At 39.8% G+C, this 16,747-nt stretch overlaps 1 protein-coding gene across 5 annotated transcripts in view; it reads left to right on the top strand.

Moving 5' to 3' along the window:
* LOC109632040 (CUB and sushi domain-containing protein 3-like) overlaps nucleotides 1-16,747 on the top strand; it is a 205,402-nt gene that overhangs the window by 177,237 nt on the left and 11,418 nt on the right. For all 5 annotated transcript variants that reach the window (XM_069537722.1, XM_069537721.1, XM_069537718.1 and 2 more), the window contains 4 exons: nucleotides 4,185-4,358; nucleotides 9,552-9,725; nucleotides 10,347-10,420; nucleotides 12,366-12,477. In XM_069537722.1, coding sequence (XP_069393823.1) covers nucleotides 4,185-4,358; nucleotides 9,552-9,725; nucleotides 10,347-10,420; nucleotides 12,366-12,477 — 534 coding nt within the window. The remainder of the gene's footprint in view (nucleotides 1-4,184; nucleotides 4,359-9,551; nucleotides 9,726-10,346; nucleotides 10,421-12,365; nucleotides 12,478-16,747) is intronic.

The following is a 16,747-nucleotide window of genomic DNA, read 5'->3' as shown; positions in this document are numbered from 1 at the left end:
ACACACACCTTCACACTGTGCCCACCACCACTGCTGCTGCTGCTGAGTGCTGTCAGCCTGTACTGACCTGTATGCAGTAGTCAGCGAGCCAGAGGGTCCCTCCTGCCTCCTCTCACTCTCTCTCCGCTGCTCTCATCTCATTTTCTCATTTTGGTAAACAAATTTAAAAAAGGCAAGAGAAGAGATGATTACTAAGCGGTTGCTCTATATTAATTTTGCCACTCCTTAGTGTGCGGATGGGTTATTAAAGAGGAATGCACTCTGTATGTGTTATGGTTTATTTTCTCCCTGTCCCCGCTGCTCCACTCCCTCGGTCTCTTTCTAAGACTATCTGGGACAAGCAACAGAGCAGCTTGCTGGTAATCATAGCTTTTTCATCATGTCTCTCACTGACAGCCTACGCAGCAAGAGGTCTCCAAAAAGGGCTGCGAAAATATCTATTTTCTTGCAAGTGAAAACAATGCCTCATCCAATAAGATGTGTTGCCTTTTTCTCTTTCATAATTGGGTTTAAGTTGAAGGTGCAGCGATTCAGGCAGGGTGAGCTATTTGTAATTGTCATGATGCGGGACATCTGTCATCTTGTGATAGATTTAGACGATGTGCCGCTGGGATATGAGCAGATATTCCAGGAGGGTGGGTAAAAGACGGGGATAAGGAAGCTAGAGATGGAAAGGCAGAGAGAGTATTTGAGACCAAGACAGAGAAAGGTTTTACATGTGCTGAATGTGCATAATTTTGCACTTAATGCGTGTAAATCAGTGCTAGCTGCAGCATTTGTGTGTGGTGCTGCTGATGACACATCATAAGCCTTGCCCGGCAAGGATTGAGTTTGAATCCTGGGTTTGGCGTGTTCAGCTAAGAGCTGCTAATGCTTCTTAGAACTACTTAGGAAAATGGGGACACTCTCTGCTTCCAATTCAGTTCTGCCTGCCACTCACTCCTTTTTTAAAATTATTATTTTTGCTCCCTATTTTTAAGTAATTTCTGATGCTGTCTTTTTACTGTGCTTACTCACACATTGTCCCTCCATCTGTTTCTCTCACCGAGACATATTTCATTAAGAGACACATACTCAAACCAACTTTCGACTTTACAGCATCCAACTTGGCATTTTAGTAAGGTATTTCAGAATGAAGTATTTTTTTCTAGAGCTCCCATGCAACAACATGGAAATCCCAAATCCCAATAGTCACTCTTTACAAATTCATTAACATCAAAAAGAAACAATTTCAAGTGAACTTGTTTCTCCTTGAGAACTTTATAAACAGAATTACATTACTAAACAAAACATTAAAAAACTGATTGTAACATCGGTCTGGTTTTGCTTATTACTTTTATTCACATTCATTGCAGCCTATACATCTCTTTATATACAGTATAGCATACTCTTAAAGCATATGCAAACTGTATAATGCTGCAAAACCTCTATATGGAAATCTTTGTGCATCTGCTGCCAACCAAGAACAAAAGACTGTTTCCCGTTGAGGAAAAAATGTGAATATCCCTCAGTGGCCTGCTCCACATTGACTATAATTTCTTCCTGCCTAGAAAAAAAACATTAACTAAAATGTATGTGCCAAGAAAGTTGTTGATCTTTTGCCTAGGATATACTCAGACTAAATTAAACTGGTAATTTCAAGTGTACCAATTTTCAAATCTGCAATATTTTCAAAAGGCTTTTTTGCAGCTGGTCAGGAGCCTATGCTCTGTGAATTGTCCAGGTAGAACTGAAATCCAGTTTGTAAGAAGGACAGAATCTATAAGCCAGCCAGTGCATGCTTTTCCAGACATTTTGTTTTTTTAGATTTTTAGATGCAATGTATAAATGATGTCTAAATTTGGTTAGTGGTGCCTGTGTGGGTTTCCTACTGGTACTTCAACTTCCTCACATAGCCCAAAGACATGCAGAGTTGGGTTTAGGTTAATTGAAGACTCTAAATGGATCGAGATGTGTATGAGAGTTTGAATGTAGATTTATATATATATATATGTTCATTCCATTTCCATATATTTTGATTCCATTCCATTTAAGGACAGATTTAAACCCGAAACCATCTTTGAAACCTGGCCACTAAATAAACTATATAAAGTGAACTGACTGAAGATGAAGCAACCACTTAACTACTCAGAACTATTCAGTCATTAATTGTATGCTGGTTTTCTTTCCTGCCAAAGAAAACGGCAGTGAGTTAATTCATCTCCAGGAACTAATAACAAACCAATGAAAGTGAGATGACCTGCTGTAGTCTTTATTGAGCCTTAAAGTCAGCATGATGACTTCTGGCATGCAGTATATGCCAAGTTGCTTCAATGTAGTGTTTGTGCTAGAAGAGGTCACTGTGCATGGAGTTAGGCTTGAAGCAAATCCAGGCTGGTGGGAGGAAGACAGTCGAAGAAATGTCCAGTGGTCCGGTAATTTCCTGTCTGCCTGAGCTCAGTCTGTGTGCTTATAATGATGAGTTTGTCTCTGTTCATGGTCCTTTCTCAAAGATTCCCATAAAGCCAGTCTTCACACTGCAGCCTGTATATTTTGTAAGTGAAAATGATGATGTTGTTGTGCTGCCAGAAGAATAAACCTTAACTTGTGAACTAGTTGTTAACATGACAGTTTAAGTAACTGGATTCGTAAAGTAAACGTCTGATCTTGCCAGACAGTTGCAAGGCGGTTGCAAGCCATGACATCAATTTGCAGATCTTTGGTGAAGTGTCTTGGATTGCTTGAGAATGTCTAAAAGAGAAAAGAGACTCGGGGAAGTGATGGGTTGGGGGAAGGATAGTAATGGCATAAAACAACTGCTGATTTATTTACATCCCTAAAACCCATATCCCATCTGTGTCCCCACAGGTTCATCTCCAAGTGTTTCAGAACAAACTCCGAGCTTTATTATTCATTCATTCATTGCATTTGTTGAGTAGGAAGTTGATGGCTTACACACACATAAGATGTCCCCTCATTTCTCACTGAAATGATTTAGTACGCTCCACATACAAACGGCAGACAGATTGCACACAGTCAAAGCACAGACTGTCTCTCTGAGCTTAAGAGATTTCACTCAATATCATTGCACAAAAAACAACATGCAACGACGATAAAAAAATGTCAAACATTTTGTTTTGACAAAGCTAAATAGTTTAGCTGTGTCTAAATGGAGGCAGTGCTGTGGTGCTCTGGGACACTAAAAGATGTGATCAATCTGGTTAGAAGATGTTTATTGGATTAAACACAGGTTTACTTCCATGTTTAATACATTTTAACACCACTACTCCCTCTTCTATTAAATCTCTGATTAGAAATGTAAAAAGCCCAGGATGTAGTCACCAGAAACCCACCTAAATCTTAATGATTGTCTACAAACTTTAACATTGTCTTTTATTCTTGAGTTATATGCAACCGCTGATGTGGTTACGTTGTATCTAGAAGGAAGAAAATAATGTTTGTGTCCATGGCCATAGAACCAAATATTCTCAAGCTTCTTTCTTTTGTGCCTCAGACATGTCTTGGTTCTAAAGAGACCATTTTCACATCACAAATAGTACAAGCATTTTTGTTGGGACTGAAAGAGACGGACACTGATATAGATTCCACTGCTCCATTTTCTTCATGTTATCTGTAGAGCCACCGCCTGCTGCAGAGGAGAACAACACGTGGTTTGAAAATGTAACATTAGAAAAGCCTGACTGGTGTCAGTCCATTGACACCTTGAATTATAGTTGAAATGTTTATTTAAAATGTCTTGTGACTGACAGACTTGTTTCTTTTGTAGCATACGTTCACTTGGACTCAGAGAACAACTAGATTTTTGTGGTTGGAGGTCAAAGGTCAAGGTCACTGTGACCTCCCAAACATATTTTCCCTTGTGAATGTGTTATCTTAAGAACGTCTCAATAGATGTCACAAACTTAGACTCACAGATTGATTGATGACATTTGGGTGATCAAAGGTCAAGGTCACAGTGGCCTTACAACACATAACTGCAGCTTGGTATTTCTAGGTAGCTACATTTTTTGAATTTGTACATTTGTTTCATATCTTCCTTCAACAATGACAAGCGTTGCTCTCACCTTTGTCCTGATCTCAGCCTCACAACCCAAACAATCTGGTTTCAACTTGAACTTGACTGGATCTATTTTGTACTGCACACTGATGAGCTTGTCCTAACTGTGTCCTCATTATCCCCACAGTGGTGACATGTCCTACACCCCCAGCCATTCCAAACGGTCTTCTGGAAGGCTCAGTGCTCGAGTGGGGAACCAGCGTGAGCTACAGCTGCCTTCCTGGCTACGAGCTGTCCTTTCCCGCCGTGCTCACCTGCGCAGGCAACGGGACCTGGACTGGAGACCTGCCTCAGTGCTTGCGTGAGTCACCATTTACTGAAGGAAGAATGACTTTGACCTTCTGCAGGTGGCATCATTTCTCATTGGTTCTATCCACAGAGCCCCTCCAGGTGATCAATGAGAAATGAGCTCCAGAGAGTCAGTCTCACTCTTACTTCTACACATCACCGTGCACTTTAAAATCTTCCTTAGTGCACGTGTCTTCACAGTATCATCAATTATGCTCAATACCAAGAGAATCTCACCACATCTCAAACTGTGAAGTAGAACTTAATCAAAATTGTGTAAATTAGTCATATTTATTCTTTGTACCAACACTTCAAACATGAGTTTTACATTATAATAAGATTATTATGTCACAGGAGTTATAGCTTGCTAGGTTTGTAAGTCATATCAACAAAATGTATGGTTAGAAGGAGAAAAACATATTTTATAACTTCTGATCTTATCAAATGAGGCTGTTCTCTTTTTGTGGCGTTGCAGCAATTTTCAAGGGGAGGTTGCCTTGTGTTTGAAATCTGTCACTATTGTGCCACCATCTAAAACATGGTCATCAGCACAGTTACAGAAATAGTATTTTCTATTTTTTGCGATATCCTGCGGCTTGCATCATTGAGAAGAACATGATTCTACCAGAGATATAATAATCCAGTCAGGAAAAGTCATAACATTGTACAATTTTCTTTGGAGGAGTCATGAAATAACAGGTAATTTGTCAAAGATCTTTAATGGGGATATACCTGCAATTTATTTCACAACTTGTCTCATACATTCATTCATTACCTTACATTAGTTTGAAGTTGTTTCCTCCAAGGCGAGCCCTCTTACACCACTTGCCCCCTTAGAGGTTATCTCAAGTTAATGAAATTAATGAAATTCATGAATAAGTCATGGAATTTAACATCGGGGCTAAGGTGGAATACTGATTTACGATACAAATAAAATAAAGCAGTCCTGCAGAGAGGCAGAACAGTGATTATTAATGCTGCTCACTGCATTTTTATTTTGTTCTTGTCACAAAATGACATTTTCCCCAAAAATGATATACAAAAAATCTTAAGTCTGAAAAGGGTATTGCATCTTTCTTTTTCATAAAGACCACAAGTCTCATCATTAGTTCATCAATCAAAGCTGCAATTTACATTTTGATAAAATAAAAATGGAATTGAACCTTTGGTCCCATGGTCATTGTTTCTACAGTATTGCTGATGAACATGATGATGTGAGCGGAGTCACGTTTGGGGAAATAATGATAGTAATTTTAAGGGTTTTACTCAAAAACACTTTATGTGAATAAAATGATCATAGAAAACATTAAGACCCTCTCAGGACCATCTTTCCAAGCATAATAATAACCCCTGGGATGCATGAGAGCTCAAGGGCATCGCTGTCTTCAAAATCATTCTTAAATTATATCAGCCTCATAGAAATAAAATATCAAGAGGGGCAAAGTACTTGCATGTGTTTGTGTCTCTCTAAACGTTAGCGGGGACTGAAAAACAAATAGCACTAAAAATATTCATGTACAACTCTCCAAATGCTGAAAGATGTGTCGTTCTGTTCCTGTCTGCTGTGATGCATTTATAGCATCTGCTCTAAAACTAGTGGATGCAGGCAGTCCTTTTGCTTCCTGTTGAAGTGCTCCATTTTGCATCACACTAACTGATTATTGCAGGATTTTCTGCTATCAGAAATGGATTTCATTGTTTGGGGGAATTCACTGTGCACATACTATCTTCACTGAGTTGATCGCTGACTTGAGATATAGGTTTATGAATTGAAGTAAAATGAGGTGGTTTGTTGTTTTTCAGCGCCACATGTTGAACCACATTTTAAAAGTAAAAACAACCACATTCACTCGTGTGCTCTTTTGTAATCGATGCTAATGACAGCATTTGGTGCTTGTAGCCATTTTCGAGCAGCCATTTGTTCTTCTGAATGGCCACATTGTCACTTATTGTAACTGGTGTACGTCAGTGTGCACAATGCTGTCTGATTCATATCCTGCTTAAATGTAAAGGATCATATCTGTTGGCTATGAGCACAAATGTGCTTTAGCACTGTCAAGTGACCAACTGCCTATTGTTGTTGTGGTGCATGTGTATCTGTATTCTGGCCCTGAGTTGTTGTGGTGGCTAAAAAAACCCCATCATGTTGACATAAACTTCTACTCTGTAAATCATATATACTTTGTACAGCAGTTCTGATGGCCAGTGTCATCCGTCAACACATTACAATCATTGTTCCACATCAGCAACCCCAAATCAACCTCCTGTGGCTTTGCGAGCGAGTAACCTTTATGTTCCATGATGTAACATAGTGGTGTTTATTGTGTCTCAGTGGAGAACTGTTTGTGATGCAGTAATTATATTTAATAGCTCCATTACTTACGACCCAGAATACAGGTTCCAATGTTGGTGCAAAACTGACATAAACTCATAGCCGTACCTCAAACTGTTTGATCAATAACTAACTACTGTGAAGAACCTGGCTCTCCTAAAGATGTGGTTATAGCTGCAGACTCGTACTGCAGTACTTCAAGTGGGAGCTAGTCTGTTATAAATCACTGAAATTAACAATGGGGAAGAAAAAGCTGATCATATTAGGTTATAAAGCAAATAGGATTATCTGTGTGTTAGAATACCAGCACACAGCACTACCTACAGCAGGGTCAGGCTCAACACTACCATCTTTAAATCACTGCGTTATTAAGATGTATATCCTTAGTGTTCATTTTCTCGATGTTACTATGGAGTTTACCATAGTGTAGATACTTTGCAGTATTTTAATTATACATACAATTGTCGTGGAACAGGTGTAAATGCACTGAGGCCAATAATGGTTTTAAATCCATGCAACTATAAAAATATTCTCCAAACATGAGTCAATACACTGCTTTGTCTTTTCTTGACTGAGGTTATTTTGCATTCACCAAAATAAATTATAAGCTCAGCGGGAGGGATAATCAGATTCTTTGTGCCAATGTCATACACATTTGCTGCAAATGAAACCTGATGAGTTTATTTAATTTAATTTGGTGCAGAATAATTTTACAGCCAGAGTCCTGCTGTTTTTTTTTCTAAAAATATATATAGTAGGGCACTGTATATTTTAGAGAGATTACTATTCATACTCAGCACTTTTAGTTTAAATACAGCTCAGCAATATTGGAGGAGATGCCATGCATCTGCAAAAGCAAATCCTTCTCTGCATTTCTTAAAATCTCCATTGTAAGCTTGTGCAGCCAAACAGGATTAAGACACATATTCACGTTCTGTATAACAACACATGGGAAAAAAGGGAGCAAGCAGCAAATTTGACTATCTGAGAATGCTAGTTCATGTGTCTGTAGGGATGAGACTGTGATCCCAACTTTGAATCAGGCCTCTGCATACTGATTACTTCAAAGCATTGATAATTCATCAAGGAAGGAGAGAGGCAATGGGAGAGAGAGAGAGAGAGAAAAAGTTTTGACTAGTCTCTCTCTTTCTCTGTCTCTTGCTAATCCACATACACACAACACACAAGCACATCAAATATGCTGAGCTTGGTTTGGCCTGGGGCCATTTCTCTTATATATCCATAAAACAGAACATTATTTCCCTGCGGCTTGAAGTTTGTGACTGATGTGCATGTCACCTGTTTGGCCTGTATTATCAACCATCCTAAAAAATGTTGTTCGAATACTAAGTATTACAATGCCATTTGAAAAGTGACAAGAATCGTTTTCAGATCCGGACATCCAGACATTTGTATCTGTATTTGTTGTCACAACAGATTCGGTCAAACTGTTGGAGACTGGGTGGTCGAAACTCACAATGCATCGTTTTCAGAGGTATAGGCAAACATATTTTCTAGGAAAGGATATGTCTCTGAATAAAAGGATTTGTTTCTGAGATAACAGTATTTGCTGTAATGGCTTTATACAGCCATTCTTGCATGGGCTGGATTCTAATCTACTCCCTCACTGGATATCTATTATGTCAGGGATTGGCTGTGGGAAGCCCCTGTTGGTTCTTTCGTTTTGGAAGAGAGCAAGCAAGAACTTATCTCTGTCTCCAGACCTCCACACAGCAGCACATGTCAGGTCTGGAGAAGCAGCCTGCCTTATTATTGGCTTGATCCCGCAGTGCTCCGGCTGCGTGACTGAACGCTGTGACTCTTGTCCTTGCTTCTGCTCTCTCACACACTGAGCGATTCTGAGCCACCTACAGCTAACAAGTAACTTTACTCATCAGTATGCTTATAGAATGTTAGTGAATTTATATATACAGTAAAGATGAATAGGAAGATACATTGGCAGGCTGTAAAACGAATGCCTCCCCCCATCAATCCTACTCAGCCTAAATTATTCCAGGCAACTTGATTAGATGTCTATAAGCAATAAATTGAATGAGCAGCAGCACTAATCCAAAGGCTTCATCTGCTGGGGCTGTGGCTGGAGTGCCATCAAATAGGCAATATCATACTAGAGGCATGGAGAGCAGCAGCGGTGGCAGATGGCTCCAGTTGTGTTAACCTTAAGGCCCTGTCAGAAAAATTAATATTTCATTTGTTAATTATTTTTGATCCAAAATTGAGTGCCATAACCTCCCTCTCTACCTCTTGCTGCCAAAATGAATATCCTCATATCTCCTATAACCACTCAGCAGAAAGGGTGATGTTGGAAACTGAAAATGATCAGACGGAGGGATTTTGCTGAGGGAAGAATATCAATGCATCTGCCCACATGCAATAAAAAAAAGCCAAAGGAATTTGGGCAACAAGCATTATGTCAATGCAATTGAATAGTTCAGTCCACGAAGACATTAAAATCATGTAGAAAGTTTTTGCAGGTATTGAAATAAATTTGACATAATAAAAAACCCATAAAAAAAAAAACAAAGCAGTGGAAAACATTGAAGGCTCTCCTCATCACAGTCTGATCATATGGGCACAGCAGCAGCCCACACAACTTATTATTTCTAAATAGAATTCTGAATAGTCTAGTGAACACTGCACTCAGTTGAGTAGCTTCAGTGGCATTCCTTATGCACAGATTCATGTTTGAAAATGGGGCAGATCAAGTGTTCATCCACATTGACACGAATTGAAGGAGCTGTGCAAAAATGCAGAGTGATACAGTGCTGCATTATTTCTTCTTTCTGAAAATGTGTAACATGTGATGGATCTGTTGACCCACATCAGCAATGCCGCACATTTCTATCTCTGCAGCAAAGTTCTGTGGAGACCCCGGTATGCCTGCAAAGGGACGGAGAGAAGGCCGCAGTTTCATCTTCAAGTCAGAGGTGACGTTTAGCTGCGGCGCCCCCTATGTGCTGGTCGGATCAGCGACACGCATGTGTCAGGAGGACGGCACTTGGAGCGGATCTCAGCCTCGGTGTATAGGTATTGAACATTAGCCTTACATGCAAGAGTAGGCATTTAGATTTGTAGAGCAAAATAAGAAAGTTAGTGAAATGAAGAAATGTAAATGTCTGCCAGGTAGCAAAGTGAATTTATAGTTTGACAGATCTTCCAAATCATTTCTCTGTCAGTTCTGTTGAAGCGGCTAACAGAAATATCAAAACAAAGTTGAAGGTGAACTCGTATCCCAGCGATACCATCTGGCACTGATGTAAAACTAAATTACTTAAATGAAATATATTATTTATAGTGGTACTTTATAGATGTTGTTTTATATTTGCTGCTCAGTGCGGCTGGAAATGTTAACTGCTGAAGAAACATTTTTTCACATGGTTGTGCTTTAATTTGAATTTAGTCTCACCGACTGTTAGCATTCTCAGAAGTGCATATGACTTCATTTCTAAGACATCAATGGTCAAAGACTCTGGAGGGTGCAAGGATATTCTGCCCATGTTGCCACGCCACTTCAGTAATTGTCCTCTGGTACATAATACACCAGAGGGAAATTGCTCAGTCATTATCAATGATTGCCCTTCTGTCATATTCTCATTTTTACTCTCCTGCAATCCCTGTGCTTATCATAACTGTGATTTCTTGTTCCAGAGCCCACGAGAACCACGTGTGAAAATCCAGGGACACCTGAGCATGGCTTCATGAATTACACAACAGGCTTTAAGGTAAAAAGAGCCAAAAACCTGAAATGGATTCAATTCATACAAGTGTTGCATAAAATGTCTACTCAAGCTCTGAGGGGCATTTGTCCCAGAAAATGTTTTTCTAATACATATGAAAAAATACATTCCTAGATAAAGGAATCTTAAGGTTGCCTGAATAATATACAAAGGTGATTACAGTATTTTGACATACTATTAAAAATGCATCCAAGACATTGTGGTACAAGTACAACACAACCTTAAAAATCTAAGCCTGTCAAAGAAGGATTCACTGAAGTATAGGTAGTACAAATAAACACATACCACAGTGTATTTAACAGGCATTAAAAATATATGTCAAGTACTAAACTAACACAAAATATATAACATATGGACCACATTAAATATACTGTGATATACTTTACTAAGTTAAATTATAATAATACATTAATAAAAGCATAATATTATTAATTATAATTTATATAAAAATCAATCCAAAGCAAATATCTAAGTGGAGTAGCCTGGCTGCTGTACCTGAGAGGTGGAGGTAGATGAGTGTAAACAAGACGCACCAAATCAAAGTACTATTCGAAGCTCACAGCTGTACCATGTTACCTGCACTTATGCTGCATTCCAGTCAACTCGCATTTGGAATTTTCTGACCTCCTACTTGTTAAAGTGCAATGGAAAAGCACTCAAAGTCAGAGTTCGCACTTGTGAACCCCCTCTGTTGAACTCTTGTTCCCTCGTTTGTGAGACTGAGTGACAGTGCTTGTGCGCTTGTTCTCTCCCTCTTATGTATTGGAATGTGTTTCCAAGTATAAAATTGCCATAAAATAAAATGTAAAATTGCGTCTGTTGCATCATGCATCGTTTTCCCTCCTCTGCTTTCTTTATGTATGAACTGAGGCTGCACTGGTCACAGTTGAATTATCTCATCATGAGCCAAATAAACATGTTTGTTTACATTTGACGTTGTGCCATCACCGTGCATTGGAATGCTTGGAAGTCAGAACTCGGAGATTTCAAGTTGGAATATCCGACATCCGAGTTGTCTGGAACGCAGCAAGTTCTATTTCAAATGGGCAGTTTCCAATAGATGTTCCTTGAAGAGTCGTTATTTATTCCTTTGCATGATGGTGTGTGGGTGCAAGGATGAAACAGCGAGTCGTGTACGTATCCATCACAGGTGGTTGCATCGAGGAAAAAGCAGCTGAATGTCTCCACCACTCTGGGTACAAACATGGTGCACATGTAGAGCTACGATAATGTGCGTAGTTTGAGCGTTCGTGTAAAAAGAGCAATGCTGAAATGCATCATTGTCAAAAAAATTGATATCATGGTCGTTGATGTGTGCTCAGTAGGTCCCCTGAGATGCTTTCAGCCGGTGTATTTCATTTTATTTCCTCCCTGTTGCTCTTAGAGTGTCACTTACAAGTTAAGTGCAAACAATTTCTCCACAACATTCAGCAGAATATCTGAAATGAAATTTGTCCCAACTGAAGGCAGAAGCAGCTTATTATTTGGATCACTGCTTGTAACGGCTGTAGTCTTGCATTTTTCTGCATTACTGAACAACTTAACCAATATCCTGACACCACAGAATGAGAAAATCCTGTGTCGATGCTGTCTTCAAACCGTCGACTGCGATGGAGGCTGAAAATAAAAGTCATTTATTAAGATAACTGAAAACAGCGGGGTTCTATATTTTACTAGAAAGTCAGCTCCCTCTCACTTTCTAATGTCTTTGCATCAGTTGAGAACACAAACATGTGCCATCGCCTCTAGGAATAGTCTCCATCTGCCTCCACACGCTACAGATAATCATTAAAAAAGGAAAAAAAAAAAAAAAACAACTTTAGTGTGCAGTATTTTTTCCAAGCTCTTTAGATTTGATGCTGGGAGCCTATTGGCATTTGCATCAGTGTATTGACTCCCTCCACTTTATGTGCTGTCTGTTTGTGGCCAGGTGGGCAGCCGAGTAGACTTCCAGTGCCAACAGGGACACCTACTGCAGGGCTCCACCACCCGGCTGTGTTTACCCGATCTCACCTGGACCGGCATCCAGCCTACATGCATCCGTGAGTGCTCACTCTTCCTGCTCTCTCTAGATCTGAATCATTTTCCCTCTCTTTGTTTTTCACTAACCCTTCTGGCATCCTGTCAGTGTTTATCTGTATTGCTGGCAACTCAGACACTCTCTTTTCGTTTTTCCCACCCCCACTAGCTCCCTCTCCTTCCCTCCAGTACAACTTCTCTCAGTCACTCAATCCTCCCATAGCCTTTGACCTCCCAGTAGATTGCAGCTCACACCTCAATCAATCTGCCATCCCAGTCATTCTGGGAGTGGGGTGTTGACCGTGATTACTGTCACTCTGTTTGAACTGCCTGAACTGTCGACCAACACCAAACTAGGGCTGTGCAGTTCAGCCCAGTAGCTTTGCCAAGCCAAGTGCTTTTCTAAGTTGTGATGTGATTCCGTACCCGAGTGGAATCCCTCTCAGCCACAGCATCTTCCATGGAAATATTTAGATCTTTGCTGTCGTCTGCATTTTACTACGTTCCCGCTGTGAAAACACTTGAGCTATGTGATAAAAAGGGGATTCACATGATCTTTGTAATCTTGTTTTCATAATCACCTCAAGATGTGACACCTACTTGAATTTCCCAGACACATTTCTGCTGAGGAAGCAGAGACATAATACCTACACTTCATTCTGTCTGATCTACTCTGCAGCACGGCGTTATTTGTGTGTCTGCGCTTGTGTGTGTGTGCGTTCATGAGTCTAGTTCGGAGGAGGGTATGTTTTAGAGGGATTGTGAAACCTTGAAAATGTGTTATGTCATGCACAACATTTCACTACAGGACACAGCAACAAAATATCCACAAAACTCTCACTTTTACAGTCTTATTATCATTCCGGGAGTGAGTCCTCTAATTTAAATTTTATAAAATGCTAATTTGACCAGCTGACAGCAGAAATAAATCTAGAAAGGAACTCCTGCTCAGCCTTCTGTCACCCAACAGCTTCTCAGCTCCTGCTCCACCTGTATCTTCAAACCGCTGACCCCATCATCGCGTTCCCTGAGGAATAATTCACGAGGGTGCACATCTCCTGGTGCTTCATTGGCATTTATTGCCGGCACTGTGACAGGTCCCACCAAATAAAAGAACTATCAAAGAAAATTTAAGTCATCAGTATTAAAGGTGAACGCACCAGCAAACTCCTCAAACTGGCAAACTAGCATAGGAAAACTGACATCCTCCGTCTGGAAAAGGTTTGACAGCTGTGCTAGGCGTGAGTTAATGTTAGCATGCAGATACATGACTGATGCACAGTGGATCATACACAGTTTCCTCTCGAGGGCAGCGTGCACTGCCTCCAAAATCTTTCAAACGTCGGGGTGGCAATGTCCTGTGTTGTCTTGGAGCTTCCAAGGAAAAAGGAAAATACCCAAAATAATTAATCAGAAACCACTAAACAAGAAGATAAACTTTTAAACTTTAAAATGTAATTTTCTTTGGGTCACTTTCAAGTGAACAACTTGCTCTTTTTTCTCCCCCGAGGAAACCTAATGCATAATAATGTGGCCTCTATTATGATGTTGATGCATTTGTGGATTCAACCAGAGCTGTTTTTGAAGGCTTAATAACAAGATCTTAGTGCGCTGCCGCCAAGCTATCCTTTCTCCAGTCCCAGTGAAAACTGGTTGATGGTTACTTGCTACTGTTATGTTTGAATATGGTAATTGATATTGCAGAGTTAGGGTTAATGGTTCCCCTCTAAAGAGCAATGTTTCTGAACAACAACAAAACCTAACATGAAATTTAAAATTTATGAAACACTAGAGGAAGAGGTGTGTAAATCAAACAACAGCTGATGTTAATGGATTCTTTACTCCCTTTGGATTCCATTTGGTTACTGTAATTAGTCTCATGTATAATAAGTGGTACATGAATGGCCTTTGAGATGTTCCACTCTTCAACCCTCTTGGCTTTGGATACGCTGCAAGCAATCACACCAGCTGCATCTGCTTTCACAGCGGTAAACATAAAATAACATATATCGCATGCTCTTTTGTGTGAACCTCTGAAATGGCAGCCTGACAGCCCGTCTGGATTTCTTTCAGCGCCCTGATGTTTTGAGGTTTTAGATTTCATGACTGGCTCCTCTCAGCAGGTGCAGCAGCATCTTTGCCAGGTTTGTCTCTGCTAAGGTTACAGCGTTTCAGGAGCGGCTCTCTGGCTCTGGTCCATTGTTTCCGGGGACTTGAAAAATGTATATCGTCCTGCCATTGTTACACAAACACAAACACTGGTGATATTTATTTAAACCAAAACTCATGAATCTCTACATAAGAAATGTCATTTTCATAACACATGAAAAACACATTAGTTAATTCACTGGCAATTGGTATAAACAGCCAGTACTTGTAACGTGAAATAACTGCAGCATTCATTTGGTTTCTGTGTCTTTGACAGTGTAGTTTTTTCATTGAGATCATAAAATTAAATCACCAGGATACTGAAGATTTTCTGATTTAAAATGAATTAACATGTTATCTCTTGATTTATGATATGATCTATTAAATTCATTTTTCACACACAATGAATGTGCACATGTACAGACCCAGTGGACTCAACAGGGGTAAAGGGTCTTCTTTGCCCTCAGAGCCACAAATCCTCCAAGATACCTTTCTCTATGATTAAATGGTCTTCTGCTACCATGAAGCCACATAAATGGATTCAGAAGTAAAGCCGACCAATCTTGTACTGCTGAGAAAAGCAAAATCTTGGAGGGATTACCAGCACAATGAATGAAATGGATGCAATGGACACAATTCACTGGATCTTAATCAGGTTATCTTGATATCTAATATTTTCCATTAAACACCATAATCCACAAATTTCTTGTCACCATACTTTGTGTTGAAAATTATCAATACATAGTGTTGAACTGCAAAGCAACAACAGTTGGAATTTGAGCGAATAGCCAACCATTAGTCTGAATATGTAATCAGAGACACAAAGCCTCAGTTTAAGAGCCTCAGAACTAAACCTCAGTTTTCGGCAACCCTCACATTTTCACAAAAATCAAGTTCAAAATAATATGACATGACATGGATCTTGTTCTAATATATTTGAATACTTCCCTGAGCACAAGTCAGATGAAGATAAACACTTGGCACCTGCTTGGTTGTGGTGCCTCCTTCACTTGGTGAGCCCAAAGATTGCCTGGTACAAGGTCGACATTCATTACTTGCTTCTGATGCGCTTCTAGACAAGACATTTTGATCAATCAGGTCATTGCAGTTGGAATATGAACACTTCTTCAAAATTCCAATTAATGAGACAGCCTTGTTTTCATGTCAAAACCTACATGCGGAGCTCTGTGGCTCAGGAGGTCGAGTGGGTCGACCACAAACCAGAAAGTTGGTGGTTCAATCCTCAGCTCCTCCAATCCTTGGGCAAGGTACTGTGATGACAATTTAAGATGTGATTGATGAGTGATAGAAAACGTAAATAGCAACGCTGTACGAATGTGTGTGTGAAGGAGGGAAATTGACTTTGACTGTAAAGTACTTTGATTGGTTGATTAGATTAGTGCTGTATAAAATCTGCCCATTTACCATTTGCTGGGAAGAGGGGCCAGAGTTGTCTCCGTCTGCGGTGGAGACAGAGGTCCTTCGGAATGCAGGACACTATTCAGGTTTTATTACGACACTGTGGTAACTTCTGCAGTATTCTATGCCATTGTCTGCTGGGTGTGAGGATGTGCTGAGAGGGACGGAAAAAGACTAAATAATCTGGTCAAAAGAGCCGGCTCGGTCCTGGAATGCCCTCTGGATTCCACTGAGGAAGTGGGTGAGAGGAGGGTTTTAGAACATCTCTCAGCCCCCACACGACACTGTGGGGCCCCCGAGCAGCTCTTTCAGCAGCAAGAAGGAACGTTTCCGCAGGTCCTTCATTCCCACTGCTGTCAGACTCTCATCACCCGAATGAAAAATAAAATCCTGTTGCGCTGTTTTGTTTTTTTTCACTCTACTTATATAACTTATAGGAATTTTGCACATTAGTGTCATCTGCACATTACCCGTATTAAACCTTTTATTGTGAGTTCACACCCATTTATATTTATATATGCATACCCTTCTATATTCATACTATATTGCATTTATATAGATATAGATATCTATAGAGATATAGATATACATATAAAAAATATACATATTTTAGTTTATTACATTTATATATATGCACACATGTATAGCATGCTATACTCATTTTCTTTCTGTATACCTTATCTGCCTATAACTGTTTTCCACATGCTCGTGCAATCATCCTATGCA

The sequence above is a fragment of the Paralichthys olivaceus genome, chromosome 13 (genome assembly GCF_024713975.1).
Source record: "Paralichthys olivaceus isolate ysfri-2021 chromosome 13, ASM2471397v2, whole genome shotgun sequence".
Taxonomy (NCBI): Eukaryota; Metazoa; Chordata; class Actinopteri; order Pleuronectiformes; family Paralichthyidae; genus Paralichthys; species Paralichthys olivaceus.
Note: the sequence above shows the minus strand (reverse complement) of the source record. Positions and strands in the feature narration are given on the sequence as shown.